A 15,500-nucleotide genomic window follows, 5' to 3' on the forward strand; every position below is an offset into this window, starting at 1 on the left:
ATTCAAATTCACTTTCCTGTTAATATGATAAAATCACTCTTGTATGCAAACTGTTCCTTCATTTATTTCTATTCTGCATGAGTTTGAATTAACAGCATCAAAGAGTGTGTAAAACGCTTGCAAATTGCATCCTTTGTTTCCTACTTTAATAGACAAGCTTGATTCTTGCCCTCTCAAATTCATGAAATTAATCTATGCTATAAACATTTATAACATGAGCACATTTCTTAGACATATATGGCACATGTTTACATGTGTACATGTATTCCAGCAAGTTTTCAATTAGAAAAACGAGACATCAGAGCTTGTATGATAATTCAGTTGCAAATATGATTTCTGCTATTGCTGTTATTAAAAAGTTAATGCAAATTGTGCCATGTGAATCTTGTATACATGTATAATGTAGGATGCAGTAGCTACATGTACCTTTTTCTTTTTTCAGTACAGTAAATTATATACAATTTTGAAGAAAAATAGAATATGAATGAAACTTGAAATAGATAGAAACAAAATGTGTATGAGCCATGTAGAGGTGTTCTTTGTTACACCACAGTCACTCTAACTGACTCCATACTGAATCCCAAACGACTGATCCTCGGCCAATTGGTGCAATGTATTGTTTGTATGGTCTGTTATCAGTCTGACACCAGTCTGGTGACAGCCTGGTGTCAGACTGGTGTCAGACTGGTGTCAGTGTGGTGTCAGTCTGGTGTTGGTCTAGTGTCAGTCTGCTTTCAGACTGGTGTTAATCTGGTGTCAGCTTGGTGTCAGACTGGTGTCAGTTTGGTGTTTGTCTTGTTGGTGTGACTGGGGTACTGTATGGATGTAGCGGACATTCAAATAGATGAAGCACCTTTTAACCTGTATTGCACATGCATTGTAACTCTGTGGCTATTTTTGATGTTTTAGTTTCAGTACTTCTGTTTAATACCTTACCCATAATTATGCACTCTTTACATGATACTCTCATTTTTTTATTTTTTTATTTTGATTCCATAGATTTGCTCTAGATTAGAGTAGACAGACTAATCCAAATCTTGATTTTAATTTTTATTGTGGTTTAGATTCAATTTGATTATTATAATAAGTAGAATTGTCTCGCTGAGCACTATCAATTTTACATTTCATGTAGTAAAAAAAGTGTTTGTTTTCATCTATGCACGTAGTGTTATATTTTGCATGCCAGTTGAAATGCACTATGAAAGAAACTATATTTTTAATGGATTGAATGTTGTCTTATTCTTCATGACTTCCCTGACCTCACTTGGTAAGAGTTTAGTAGACAAAACTATGTCCATGATGAGTTAATCTTCAAAAGCAAGAATAAGACAACTGATGAGAAAAACGTTTTTTGGGCAATTATTTAGTTTACCAAGGAAAGAAGTTTTTATAAATTTGGAATAAGGTATTCACATAAGTATGTTTGGTGATGTCATTGTTCAGCGTTAAATTGGATTCATCTGGGCCCCATACACAATGGTTTGCAATCAATTACAAATTCAAAACGATGATTCTGATTGGCTAATGGTCAGCCTTTTGAAAAGAATGTTCTTGCAACAATGATCTTGATTGGCCATTGTCATTTTGTGATTGATTGAAAGTTTTGTGTTATGGGGTCTACAACTGAAGTGGTTCTGAATCAAAATGTTGAATTTTCTGTAGATGTAACTTGCACCTGTATGATGTTTTGAAAGACAGTGAATGAGAAATTATGATGATAAGGAGATCAATGGATAAGGTTGAGCGTATGAAGGTAACGATCCTGTTTAATTAGAGATGCAAACAATTTAAAAATTGATAAATTTATCTCTTAGAAATTAGTATGTAAATAGTTCAGAATTATACAAATTTTCTTATAAATGAGACATCAGTTTACCTCTAGCTTTTGTTAGATGGACATATCTGGAATCGTAACTTTAATTTATTAATTTCTAGTATTCCATGCTAAACCTATGTAACTTGTGATGTCAATTAATTCTCTGATTTTTCCTTTTTTGATGTGATATAAACAGAGGAGATAGTTGCTGCAACCATTGATGAGATTAAAGTAGAGAAGGTAAGACTAATACAAAGGCCATATCAAATGTTACACATACTTGTTTGAAAGTTTTAATGAGCACAGGCTGCATTGGTTTGATAAAAGTGAGAATTTTGTTAAATTTGAAAGATCCATCCAGTATAAGTGTTTGTAATCTCTTATTCAATATGAGTAAGTAAATTAAGGCATAACTGTTATCAATTCACTGTATTGTTTACAATCACATACAATGTGCATAAATAATTATGATAATAATAACAGTGGGTTCTTGTGTATCGCTCATGTCGCTCACGGTTGACACCCCTGCTGGTGCTCCACAATTAGGAATATATATTTCCACAATTTATGAAAGTGACCCAGTAGCTCGAAACTAAGGGTCAGTGGGTGTATTTTTTCTTTTCTTATCGGTTACCTAACGGCGAATGTTTCAAGCTTTTACATGTACATGTATGAATAATATAATCATTTAGTCTACCTGTAGTTAGACAGTAAAAAACACTTTAATATTATATTATACTAAGAGCTATCAACATCAAGTTGAAGGGATTTTTCTTTTCTCTCTATAATTTACCTTTTTTATGGTTTTGAGCCATTGGGTCATAAGTATTCCTACAGGGTGATTATTACCAAAAAAAAAGAAGGGGAAAATGCACAATTGTTATGCATTGGTTTCAATAGTCTGTCTTAATGTTAACAAATTGAGGCATTTAAAAATCTCCTGTTCTCTTACTTTTAATTTCTTGTTGTAGAAATATGTGAAGGTGAAGACACGGCTGGACAATGAGCTCAATAAGCTAGTGAAGAAACAAGAGAAAAAACAGAGTAAACTCAAGAAGGGTCAGTCCAAGGACATCACTAAATTCAAGATGTCTCAAGAGAAAGCGAGGAGGAATAAAGAGAAGAAGCTGGTTTCCATGGAGAAGAAGATGCTCAAGAACACGTTAGTTTGGCTTTCCTCTTACACTCATCTGTCGCACTGCTTTCTTGATAAATGTGCATGTATCTGTTTTCTTTCCCTCTTCTTATACATATATGTGTGTCCTTCTACATTTGTTCACATTTTATTCATCTGTCTGTTTGTATTTTCTCTCTCCCTCTCTCTTGTCTCTCCCTCCCTCCTCCCTCCCCCACTTCTCTTTCTCTCTCTCTCTCTCTCTCTCTCTCTGAGCTTTTCTCTGTCTCTGTTTTTGTCTTCTTCCATGCCTTGCTCTCCATCTCACTCATCTATTGTGTGTTTCTTTCTTTCTTTTTTCTCAATTGGCTCTACCTGTCTCTCAATATGAAACTGCAAAATCCAGTATATTGAGAGATGGAACTTTGAGTACAATATTATTGCATAATCATTTGCCTCAGTATATGAATTCTCTCTCTTTATCTCTTTTCCAGCTTTTTTAATATCCTATTTATTTCTGTCTCCTTTCCTAACTCATGCTCTCCTCTTGCAATCCAAATTTGGTTGCATGTTAAAAACCAGTGTGTTATTTATCCACCATAAGGGCTAAAAAAAAAAAGAAGATGTATTGCCCTTTAGGTGCCAAAACATTGGTCGGTCGGTTGGAAATCTTTTTTTATTTTTTTTTTTTTTTTTTCTCCCTCTTTGGGCTGATATTTCTCAGTTTTGAATGTTTTAAAACATTTTTTTTTATTCACTAAACATTTGTTCTCTAAACAAACGGTAAAAAAAAATAAAGCCGACCAGTAGATTTAAAGACTTTTGGGTCGGTCGCAAAGGGTAATACAACATCTTTTTTTTGTCACCTGACCTGTCCATCTGCATAATTGCTATTGTTTATCATGTTGTCAGATATGTTATGCTCTTTCCTTTCATGCCGCTGTCCTCTTCATTTTCTTTGTCCTGACTGAAGTGTAAGATTATATTTTCATATTCTTTGTGATTTTTCCCGCAGAACTCCTGAAGAAGCCAAACAGCAAAGTGCCAAAACTATGGAGCAGTTAGAGCAAGAACAAGAAAAAGAGGCAAGTTTGTGTCATGGATTGTGTCATGGATTCTATTCCATTCTAAAGTATTTCTATTTTATTCAGTTCCATTCCGTTCTATGCTCTAGCTTAGTGTATAGTTAGATTTATTGCTAGGTTTAAAGCTGTCATTTTTCATTACTCTTATCGGACGAGTAAGAGAGAAATTAATAATGTTTACCAAGGGAAAAGAAGTGAAAAGTGCAACCTAAATATGTAAAACCGTACACAAACATAGACATGTGGGACTGCTTTGATGTAATAATGTGTTTGGTCCACAGATGCTGAAGAAGCAAGTGAGCCAGGAGGATGCCTTGATAGGTCTGTATAGACGTCACTACCTGGAGGAGAAGGAGCTGAAGGTGGAGCATGCAGAGATGCTCTTTGAGCTTCAGATGGATCTCATGGCAGCTATACATGAAAAACAACTCAAGAAACTAGATGGTCAGCACAAGAAGTAAGCTCACTCAAACATGGGTATACAGACAGACAGACAGACAGATGACCTTAGGGAAACATAAAAAAGTAGACTCATTAACCCTCTGTCTACTGGAACCAGGTGGCTACTGTATTAAGCCTATGGGAATGACTAAATTCAGTAGCCAGTGTGCTGAGTTAATTTCACAATATTCATTCAAACCTGTATAGAAAGGAAGACCATCTTTAATAGGAGACACGAAAAGTTGTTGTTAAAGGCATGTGTTTTTATACAGGTTTTAATAATACATGTATACACTTATGTTTCAATTATAGACACTGTTTTAAGGGAAACAAAGAAAATTTGTCCTCTTGGATTAGTGCATGGTCTTTCTAATTCGGTGGTTGTTTAAGCTGGTTTGAATGAAGTTCTGTGAAATTTCCTAGTTCTTTTAATATGACTCAAAGTAGAGTTCCCTCGATGGCTTGTTACCAAAATTCTAAACAGTACGAGACTTACTTGTTACTTCAGTTGTCAATAAACAATAGGAATGCATGAAAGTTGTCTTGTAAGCTGAAGCACTCATGAAAAGTGTTATACAGAGGACTTAATTTGAAAATTGTGAGATGCAAATCCTATGTATGAAATAATTTATGTTCACTTTCCCAGTAGATTATGACAGAGGACTACCTTTTTCTTTTTAACTTTCTTTGAAGATACCCTTTGAACAACCCTGTTGTACCACTATGTTTCCAAACGATCAATGTGTCATGTTTTAGTAAAGTTGAGTTTTAGTTGATAGTAATATGATAGATTACATTCTATAGTGCTTAATACAACAATTTTCTATGTTTTTAAATTCTTTACAAATTTTGTCTTAAGATTTTAGTTTTCATAAAATGTATTGATGAGAACAAACACAACCAAAGCTTTTAGCTGTTTCAATAAAATAAAATACTGGTAGCTATACTTAGTTTAAAAATGATACTGCTCTTAATTGGATGAACTTTCTTCTCTCTAAGTATCATTTCATTTGTCTGCACGTAAAACTTGTGACTAACATGATGCTTTCCTTTTGTTGTTTCCTACTAGGGTTGAGCAGGAGCTTCGTAAGATGCTTGGTAGTAAGAACATCGAGGAGATGAAGAGTATTGGTAAGATGAAGAGAGAGAAACAAGAGATCAGTCGACTGAAGAGAGAAGCTCGTAAGAAACACATTGATCAAGCTGTCGATGAGAGAACACATGTGAGTTATTATGCTGGCTTAAGTTGTATAGTTATTAACCAATCCCAAACTTAATTTACAATGAAACACAGTGATGCCACTTCATCTTAAGAGGGGTAATGCATGATTGTTTGTGGAATCGAAAATGACCCCCTTTTTGCAGATTTTCAAGAATATTTTGAACAAAATTAGACCAATGTTTGCCTAAAAACAGGTACAATATATAGTCTCAGTATAAATCTATCTTTGACTCGTTGAGTACAATTCACAAAAGGTTCCTATTGACATGAAATGTTCCTAATTTTATGTGAATCAAAGGTTCCCTTACTAAATAGATGTATATTGCTCTTCATTAAAGGTCTTACTCTTTAAAACACAAGGCATTCAAACTAGAGTATGCAATCATATCTGTGAACATTGTATATTATTAATGTACAGATTTTATTCATAAACTATAATATATTCCAACATGTGAGATACATGTAACCTGATAAAATGCAAGAAACACCGAATAACATAAGTCTTCCGGTTGTTGAAATGTTTAACAGCTTTTGTAATAATATATGTTTGTTTATTTTGGGTTTTTTCATATTTTTTTAAACAGTTGATCAAATTGCAGGAGAACAAGAAGAAAGAGCTGAAGGATAGCATGAAAGAACTACAACAAAACCTCTCCCAAGAAGAAGATGATGTAAGATGTTCTTCAAATTATCTCTAAGGGACTTCTAATTTACAAAGCAAATGTACCATTACTCTTAAAGCCCCACTGTCCTACTTGTAGCTTCTTGCTCCTTCTATATAGAAAACTTCCCCAATCAGTGCCTGTTGGTCCCCCATGATCCTCTTTTTCTTATGTTAGTTGAGAGCTGACTTAATGAGATAGCCACCTGTCAGTGACCTCGCTGTGCGTTGTAATCCCTTCTGGCCCAGTAGTATTGACGGTCTTTAAAATATAAAGCAGACTTCATTATCAAGTATTTCAAGTTATTTATAAGGCATTTTATTGTTGTGAAAGGATTTAGTCAATGTAAACAGTTTTATTATAAGCTCGAAGAATATAATTCAATATTAATATGGATTGAGTTTTGGGGAACGCATAAATACATGTTATAGTTTCTGTGATAAACAAGATGATGCAGAAAAATGGACCATCCCAATCCAACATTTTGCTTTCAACTTCCAAATGTGTTTCTAAATTTTGAATACTAGTGATTGTCCACCATTCAACTGCAGGGAGTGTACTAAAGAGAGGATAATGTGGAATTTCATTCTGTTTTGTGTTTAGATGGTATTGGTGATTGAGGAGGAATACAAGAAGAAGACCGACCATCTGGTTCAAGACAGGAAGTTCAAGCGATTGACCTCTGACACCAATGGTTCTATCAAAGCCATGGATGATTTGTCCCCATCCGATGGAGGAGGTCAGAATGGTCTTAATGGTGACATGAAGAAATCAGCTAGTAGTGGTCTGAATGGCATGTCAGATGGTCCTAGCTCAGTGAGTGGTGGTGGTGATGTCCCAGACAGTAACGGATTGAACGGACACAGCAACGGGAACACGGGTAGCCCTGGACACCATGTCAAAGGTCATATGGATACTGAAGTAGAAGTGCATGCCAGTGGGAGCCTTTACTCAGAGGAGGTCAATACAAACAACTCTGCTCAAACCCATTCCAATGGTGACATTGCCAATGGACTTGAAAGCAGCAATACTATGGCAGATGAAGAGATAGTATGTAAGGACTTGGAAACAGGTGAAAGAAAAGTCTGTGATAGTCCAGCCCGGGTCAACCCTGTCGTGGAGTCCACCAAACTCTAACTTTCTGCAACATTACGCTACCCTGGCAACAGAACTTGTACCCTTGAATTTGCAAATACCTTGCTAATGATGCCTTCAGAAGAGAGTGTAAACCAAGCATAGAATTCACTATTTTATGTTTTTTACGATGAGCACATTTTCTTTTTATGAAGAAAAAAAATGATATAACAGTAAGTACCAAAATCATAACCAGCCATTATAAGGTTTAGAACTCATAATTTTAGCTGCATTATATTTAGTACATTTATGTAACAATAATCATGTCTTTAGGAATTACTATTGCACAAGGAATACCATTTTGTGTGTAAAGAATAACCGTAAATGTTATAAATATATTTGTATATGGTAGAACTACTAGAGATGGTTGTAAATGATGTATCGGTGCTTGGGTATGACAGATTTTTGTTTTATATAATGAACACATGCGTGTACAAAATGTAAATGATGTAAAGGTGTATATATATGGATATTTTTTGTTTTGTGTTTTGAATGGGTGGTTAAACAATTTGATACTAAAGTGTGTGCCTTCAGACCTATAGACTTGATTATATTAGTGAATACAAGGTTTATATTTGCTTTCAGCAGCAGTGATTTCCACTGCCTGCATTCAAATTTGTGTGTCTGACTTGCAGCCAGTGTTGTCTATAGGTGAATGCTCTCAATAGAAAGTCAATCGCCGGTCATTATCTAGATTTTAATCTGGAATTGGTATTGCATTGTTTCCAGATTATTCATAATGCAGTTTGTAGATGATACTAATGCACAACAAGAGGAACAGAAAAAGGTTTTAAAAGAACTTAAATCAAGAATTAGTTATGATATTCACATGTTAAGAGGTGGCAACAGCATATGTACTGTCAAATAGAATTCATTTGCAGTGACTAGTCATGTACGATTGTGAATCTGTAATATGTTGACACACGTCAAGTGTAGAAGCCAAAGTTTTTATCTATGCCACTCAAATTTCACCCTCTCTTTAGTTCTTTTAGAATTGATTTTTAATTTGTTTTTATTCAGAGAGATGTGATGAAAACAGCACTAGAAGGAAATGTACAAACCGTAAATGGGTACATCATAAAATTGAAATGTTTATGAAAATAGACAATATCATCTTTTAAAATGTAGCCTGTAATATAAATGTTTTTAATTTTCTCTTTTGTATTGAATCAGATTTTACTTTACTCTCTCATGCTATCAAAACTTTTCTCTTTATTTGTGATTGGGTATTATGTTGTTGACTCCAACCTCTCACAAAATAAGTTCCAGGGCCGATACTCAATTCAATACTTAGAAGAAGTAAGAAATTTACTAAGTAAATTACTGAGCTAAGAACTTTACTTATCTCGTATTCAAAGCCAAAATCTAAGTAAAATCCTTACTGATAAGCATTGTGACATCACACGGTCAATCAAAAGTAATGCGCAATTAACGCGTCGCAGTAAATGCTATATAATATAATTGTGCGCAGGTTATGATACTGCATTAGAAAACCATATATGTGCCAATCAACTGAATATAAAAATTGGCTAAGTATTTTATCTAAGCTGAAGACTAAGTAACATACTCATATTTCAAACTTAAGTATTGAATTGAATACGAGCCCTGGAAAGGAAATTATAGATTTTAAAATGAAAGAGCTTCTCTCTGCTTTTATTGTACGTACAAGAATATATTAAGCATCTGATTGAAGATAAAAGAAAAGTTGAGAATACCATTCCAATTATGAATCTTGGCCATCATTCCTGCTGACTTTCCCAAGCATGAAAAAGTGATGTGATCTCAAAAAGTGTATATTAGGTTTATCTTTTCTTGAATATTCTTATGTACATGTAGGTTTATATGCAGTACTAAACGGTCTATATCTTGTGTGTATACATTGAATGATAATTGATTCTTTTTATATAAGAGATTGCTAAATAACAAATGATTTTTATTTATATAAATATATATACATGTATCATATTTATATACAGAATGAATGCTGTTATTTTGTATTTTAAAATGATGGCAATGTTAGTAGGTATGTTTTGTGAAGATGGACTAAACTGGTTGGTCTGTGTAAATATCTCATATAGATGGTAACATGAATGTTGTGTGCAGATATACATACATGTGCAGTGCTATCAAAACATAAGTGTACTAATAAATGAGTCATGGAAATAGCTTATCAAAATATGAAACTAAATAGTTGGATAATGCTCTTGCTATCACTATATCTTATAGGTAATTTTGTGCATATGCATAATATTCTGCTTGCACTTTCACATATAGTACTAGTAGGGCTGTTCATTACTATAATAACTGTCATTTAGGTTATTGATGAGAGGGGGGGGTGGATTAAAAGTAGTATTTCTATGCAATCTTGTATTTTAATCAAAACACAATTCATTAGGAAATGATGTTTAAAGATGCAAATTGCTGCTCTTTCCTATTGCCTATATATCTCTCTTTCTATCTATCACATATTTGTCCTCCTTTGTATTTCTTTTCTCCCTCCAAGTCCAAGTCTTTCTCTCTCTCTCTCTCCTTTCCTACCCTCCACTTTTCTTTGTTTTTGTCTTTATCTTGCTCTCACCCTTACTCCTCTTTGTATGTTGTTTCATCACCTCTCATAATAGTTCTATTTTCTATGTCCAAGTTTCTGTAATCTTCGATTCAAACACCGTAGCATCGGAATGCACATTCTACAATTACTTTTTTTAAATGCAATTATTGTTTTTTGCGGAGTGTGTTCCAGAAAATGAGAAAGATTATCTTAGAATTTTTACACGATAGTGTAAAGATGCATAGTAGATTCACTGTAGGTGTTTCTAATAACCCATTTACAATATATATATATATATATTTGTAATTACAACTCACTGTCTGCCTAAGTTTATTCTTGACTTCTGGTAATTTGATTGCACAAAATCGAGCAGACTTACACTTCACACTAAGTATTTAAGACACTAATTAAGTGATGGTTGCTAAAAATGTATAATAGCTGTGTACTGAGCTAAGGAAGAAAGTGAATGGAGATACATGTAGTTTCCCTGATAGTGTTTAGGCTCTAAAGCATGTGGTCCCATCCCCATATGTGCGTGTTGTGCCTTTCATGAAATTTGATTTCCGAGACTTTTTTGTAAAGATTTTTGTAATAATTATTATATAGTTTCCTGTCTCATACCACCCAACTTGTGCAGGATAACGATATCAGAAGTATGTTCAGCTAGACTTTGTTTTAATGCTGTTTGTTGTTATCTGTTAATACCATCAGAGAGTCACATTCCTAAATATTGAAGAAACAGAAAAAGATGAAAGTACACATGTGAAATGTTGTAGGTAACTTACTTTGCAAATTAGACTTTAATCATGAATAACTTTATTGCATTAAACTTTGCTGTTTTATGGGTATAGTGAAATCGGAATCGGGTATGTAGATACAATTTATATCAAAAGATTAAGTGGTGTTATAGCAGCTAAAATGATTTGGTCTTTGCATTTGGTCATTATCAAAATTAATCTTGTAGCTGTATATACTGAAATCCACCATAAACATGGCTACCAATATTGCTTATGCTCCAAATTAATTCAGGAGAAAATGATGCTGTTAGAAATCTATTATGACAAAAATATGTTTTTCTTTCTTCAAATGATTGCAGGACTACAGGTGTACTGCCATAGAAGGCTATTTATCATTCTTTACAATTATACCTTATACTGTATTATTGAGTTTTATGAAATATCTTTTATGCCATTTTGCTGAGCATTGGTATTGCTGTGCTAAATTGTGTTTCTATGTTGTATTTCCCAATGAGGCTATTGAGTGATGCATGTTGAGTGATGTATAGAGCAACTCATCTCATGCCGGCCGGCCGGAGTGCTAGAAAGGTCTTCTCCCTCTCAGCACACAGACAGCTAAGTCCAAACTGTCTGCGTAAAGTGTCAGTTGAAGGGAAAGCAAGGTTATGTTTCAAGGATTTTTTGAATGATTTTAATTCCTCTCTAATAATTTGACCAAGGAACATAATTATGAGTGCCTTTTGTTAGGATAAAGGTAATTTGATGCCATTATCACTTGTATTGTAGAGTAATAACTATATATGAAATCAGTGAATCAAGATCACATTGCACCCAACTATATTACTTATGAGAGAGGAACGATTGCCGCTTATTTTTAAATTGTTTTATGAAATTTTAAAAAATTGTACAAATTCACCAGCACTCAATACATATTTGAATATTTTGCACTTTTTTCTTCCTATGTTATCTTAAAAGAAACTCTAGGATCAAAATATTTCTCACACCCCAACAACTAGATATGAGTTGTTTTAAATCAACATGGCCATTGTTTTTTGTTATTGAAATATTAGACAATTTGAATATCTTCTCACACGATTTTATGATTATAAACACGTTCAAGTCATTTTGACAGAGATTTTCAACAGATTTTTATTTTGCAATTATTTATCGCAAAGAAGCATTTAAACTGCTCTGTCAGTATCTTTTCTAAATGTTTTATAGTTTGAAATACTGTGAGTTGTGAAGTACATGTCGGATGATTGTTGATATATTCTGATCTATGAAAGTCCTTTATAAGGTGCTTGTTAGTATAATATAACTCCTCATTTAAGGTGGTATTCATAATCTTCAAGCCCTCTCTATATAAATAGAATCCAATTATGTCAGGGAGAAATAACCCATCGTGTATTGGAGAAAGCATATGCATTGCATTCTGAAGAGAGGGGATTGCTTTTATAAATTGAAATTATCTTTGATGAATATTATTACCTTTTTAAACTACAATGTATCTTTAATATGCACTGGTGGTGTTACTCGGATTATGCTTTCATTTTGATTATTCAAGATTTATATTGTTTTTTAAAATGTACAATTGTACTTTTCCCTAAGCAATGTTCATGTTCTAATTTAGTATATATGCAAGTATTTTATTATGGTCACTCTATATATATTTTTTAATGATGCGCTATCCAGACATTGCTTGCTTTAGGAATGTAAGGTATATTATTTGTAAATTATAATCAAATTTTAGTGTTTGATTGATCAAGCAGATTTCTCATTATAGAATGCACATTTGTGAGAAAGAAAGGTCCTGATACATAAGATGTGACTTTGAAATTCTTGCAAAATGATAGAATTTCAGCCATTTGTTTGTCGCAATTACTACTCTAATAACACTGCCTGTGAAAGGGAAATTTAGAAAATGATGTGAAAACAATTTTGACATCATTAATAGTTACATATTCTCAAAATCATTAAAAAGTGGTATCAAATCATTTGCCAATACTTCTAGTCTAATAGCAAAAAGGTATGGAAAGGATTAGACATACAAAAAAAATTGAGATGAGAAATGATCAGATTCCTTTTATTTTAATTGACAGAAAGTTAAAGTAACGCAATTGCGTGAACATGATTTGAATGGGATGTAGAATAGGGTATTGAAATTGCCCTTAACATGATTTTTGGAAAAAGAATGGTTGCAATTGTGAAAAGGCAGCAATTTGTTTGGTAATGTCACTCGAATGATGAATACGATAAGATACAATTTGAAGTAAGAGAGATAGTATGGTACAGTATGAAGCCTACATATTTGATGATCTAATTACCATTGAAGATATGGAAGGGTTTCAAAAACAAATCTTCAGTCAAGCGATTTTTATGAAATATATGTGAAATAAGTTCAGAAAATGATGAGAATTTTTGTTGGTAAAAGTGGTGCAAGAAACCTATTTTGTTTTAATCAATTGTAATCTGTTGATATCATTCAGGACTTAGTCTTCTTTAAGTTTTCTAGGAGAATGTTTGGTTGTTTGCAAGACTTGATATAGTTTTGAGAAATGATAATTTGTTGTTATCTATGTATTTTAATCACAGTGCAGTTAGAAATAAGGCTGAAGGGGCAGCTCATGCAATGACATTTTATTTGGTATAAATGTAGATGTTTTTTTTTTATCTTAATTGGTAATGCATACGGGGAAATTGGTATGATAATTCCATGAATAGAAATATATGTATTGTAGAATTTTAATTTATGTATTATACTAATCAAAATTCTATTTTAAAATAAGTACATTTTCAAAACTCAGAATGGGTGATGGAATAATTTTACAATTTTTGCCTGTCTGTCCCCTGCTTCTTGGTATCCCTATAACATATATAAACACAGGGCTTACTTTATATTAAGCAATACACCTTTTCATTAAATGCCCTGTGTCAGACACTGCAAAAATATCTCTCTTCGTGTACATTCTACATGCTTAGGATATAAACCTCTGCAGTGAATGAATGTGGATGCTTTATCCAGCATGCAAGGATATAGGTTGGGATTAAATTGGTGCAAATCTTTTTGAATGTTTGTATATCTAGCACCACTATTGGAACATCTTACTGGGTATTGAAGTACATCTCATGTTAAACACTTGGAAAAGGTGCATTTAAAATAAAGGAAAATATTTACATGACATTGTTTTGTGTTGGTTATGTGCCTTTTGTATGGGAGTGTTTGTTTGTCTATTTTAAGCAGAAGTTGTGTCACCTTCCTTCTCCAAGTCCCTTCTGAACATGTACCTATGGTTCCTCTTCAATTGGAATCCAGATATATATTTAGCCATTTAACTTTATTAACATATCAGGGAGAAATTGAGTACAATATTTGATATGGTACTAGGCTGGTAGTATGAGTCTTTAAATCTTGCCCAAACTTCATTTATGATGATCCAACCACTTTCAAATGCATTATTACATCCTTTCATCCTTTCACTTGACATTGATCTACATTTGCCACACTCCACCCAGTTGAAGTAAATGGGTACCTGGTTGGAATTTATTCCTTGAAACGCAGCGCGCGTAACAGCTGCACTGCTAAAGCCAGGGTAATTATGCTGCATTATTGTAGAGCGCTTAGAGACTTCTGACAAAGTAAGTGTTAGGCGCTATATAAGCACTGTAATTATTATTATTTCACTTTGCAAACTAGACCTAGATAGTAATGTCAGCGTATGATCTTCTCTACCATCATGGTTTATTATCAGATACAGGAGTAAATATGTCCTGATTAAAAATACTTAACTCAAATTAAATTGACAAATATTCATATTAATTCTTTATATACCATGCACATAATTGAAATGAATTCAATTGAATTCAATGCCACATTTGCATTAAAAGTACAGAAACATAGTTATATACAAGTAAACAAACATTAAATACATGCAACTTAAAAAGATAAAAGGACAAATTCAAACGACTTGAAAAATGTAAATTGTGTAAAAACTTATGTCCATGATCCCGTACTGTTAAGAAGCATTTATTCAAGTCTAAAGACAACATAAAGCACACCAAGCAATAACACACAATATTGTTATTATTAAAAGGTAAGAATGTTATTGCATTCACTATCTATTAGAAAATTACTCAATATATACTATGTTAGTCTTTCCTTATATTCACGTTAAAAAAAAAAAAACTTTAATAATTTTTGATAATTCATTTCACAATATGGGACCTCTTCACCGAACAATTCTACTTCCTGTGCCACATTGTATTTATCATGGAATAGATACCAAAAGACTTTGATTCAAATGATTTTTATTTCTCATGCAAAACATAATACAAGAATAATATTATTATATCACAACAAATATGCAATGAAACGACAAATATAATGGAAAAAGCACGAGAAAAGAGGAACTAACTTGAAGCAGGGCTTGTTGAAGTGTTAGTTCCTCTGTTTTACAATAAAACATGAACAAAGTATGCTTAGAAATCAATCAATACACAAATATGTAGCTAAGATTATTCAACTGTTTCAAGTGCTAGATGTTAATAGGGTTGACAAACGAACGACCGTGCAATGAGTCGAAAGCAACCGGTCTTAACTTTCAGATGCATGTAAATACGCTGCTCTCTCTCAAAAAGATTGGATATACCTGTAATCGGAACTGATTCTTCACATTCAAACTGTAGAGTAGACTTATGCATTCAAGGTGACACTAGTTTAACAAATGTAAATCGTTTCAGGAGG

At 33.1% G+C, this 15,500-nt stretch overlaps 1 protein-coding gene across 15 annotated transcripts in view; it reads left to right on the forward strand.

Moving 5' to 3' along the window:
* LOC100888919 (1-phosphatidylinositol 4,5-bisphosphate phosphodiesterase beta-1) overlaps positions 1-13,938 on the forward strand; it is a 131,924-nt gene extending 117,986 nt beyond the window's left edge. For all 15 annotated transcript variants that reach the window (XM_030999299.1, XM_030999298.1, XM_030999308.1 and 12 more), the window contains 7 exons: positions 2,013-2,056; positions 2,788-2,978; positions 3,946-4,015; positions 4,297-4,472; positions 5,526-5,679; positions 6,263-6,349; positions 6,944-13,938. In XM_030999299.1, coding sequence (XP_030855159.1) covers positions 2,013-2,056; positions 2,788-2,978; positions 3,946-4,015; positions 4,297-4,472; positions 5,526-5,679; positions 6,263-6,349; positions 6,944-7,477 — 1,256 coding nt within the window. In that variant the 3' untranslated portion in view covers positions 7,478-13,938. The remainder of the gene's footprint in view (positions 1-2,012; positions 2,057-2,787; positions 2,979-3,945; positions 4,016-4,296; positions 4,473-5,525; positions 5,680-6,262; positions 6,350-6,943) is intronic.
* Positions 13,939-15,500: the final 1,562 nt, after the last annotated feature.

The sequence above is a fragment of the Strongylocentrotus purpuratus genome, unplaced genomic scaffold, assembly GCF_000002235.5.
Source record: "Strongylocentrotus purpuratus isolate Spur 01 unplaced genomic scaffold, Spur_5.0 spur5_scaffold_5, whole genome shotgun sequence".
Classification (NCBI taxonomy): Eukaryota; Metazoa; Echinodermata; class Echinoidea; order Camarodonta; family Strongylocentrotidae; genus Strongylocentrotus; species Strongylocentrotus purpuratus.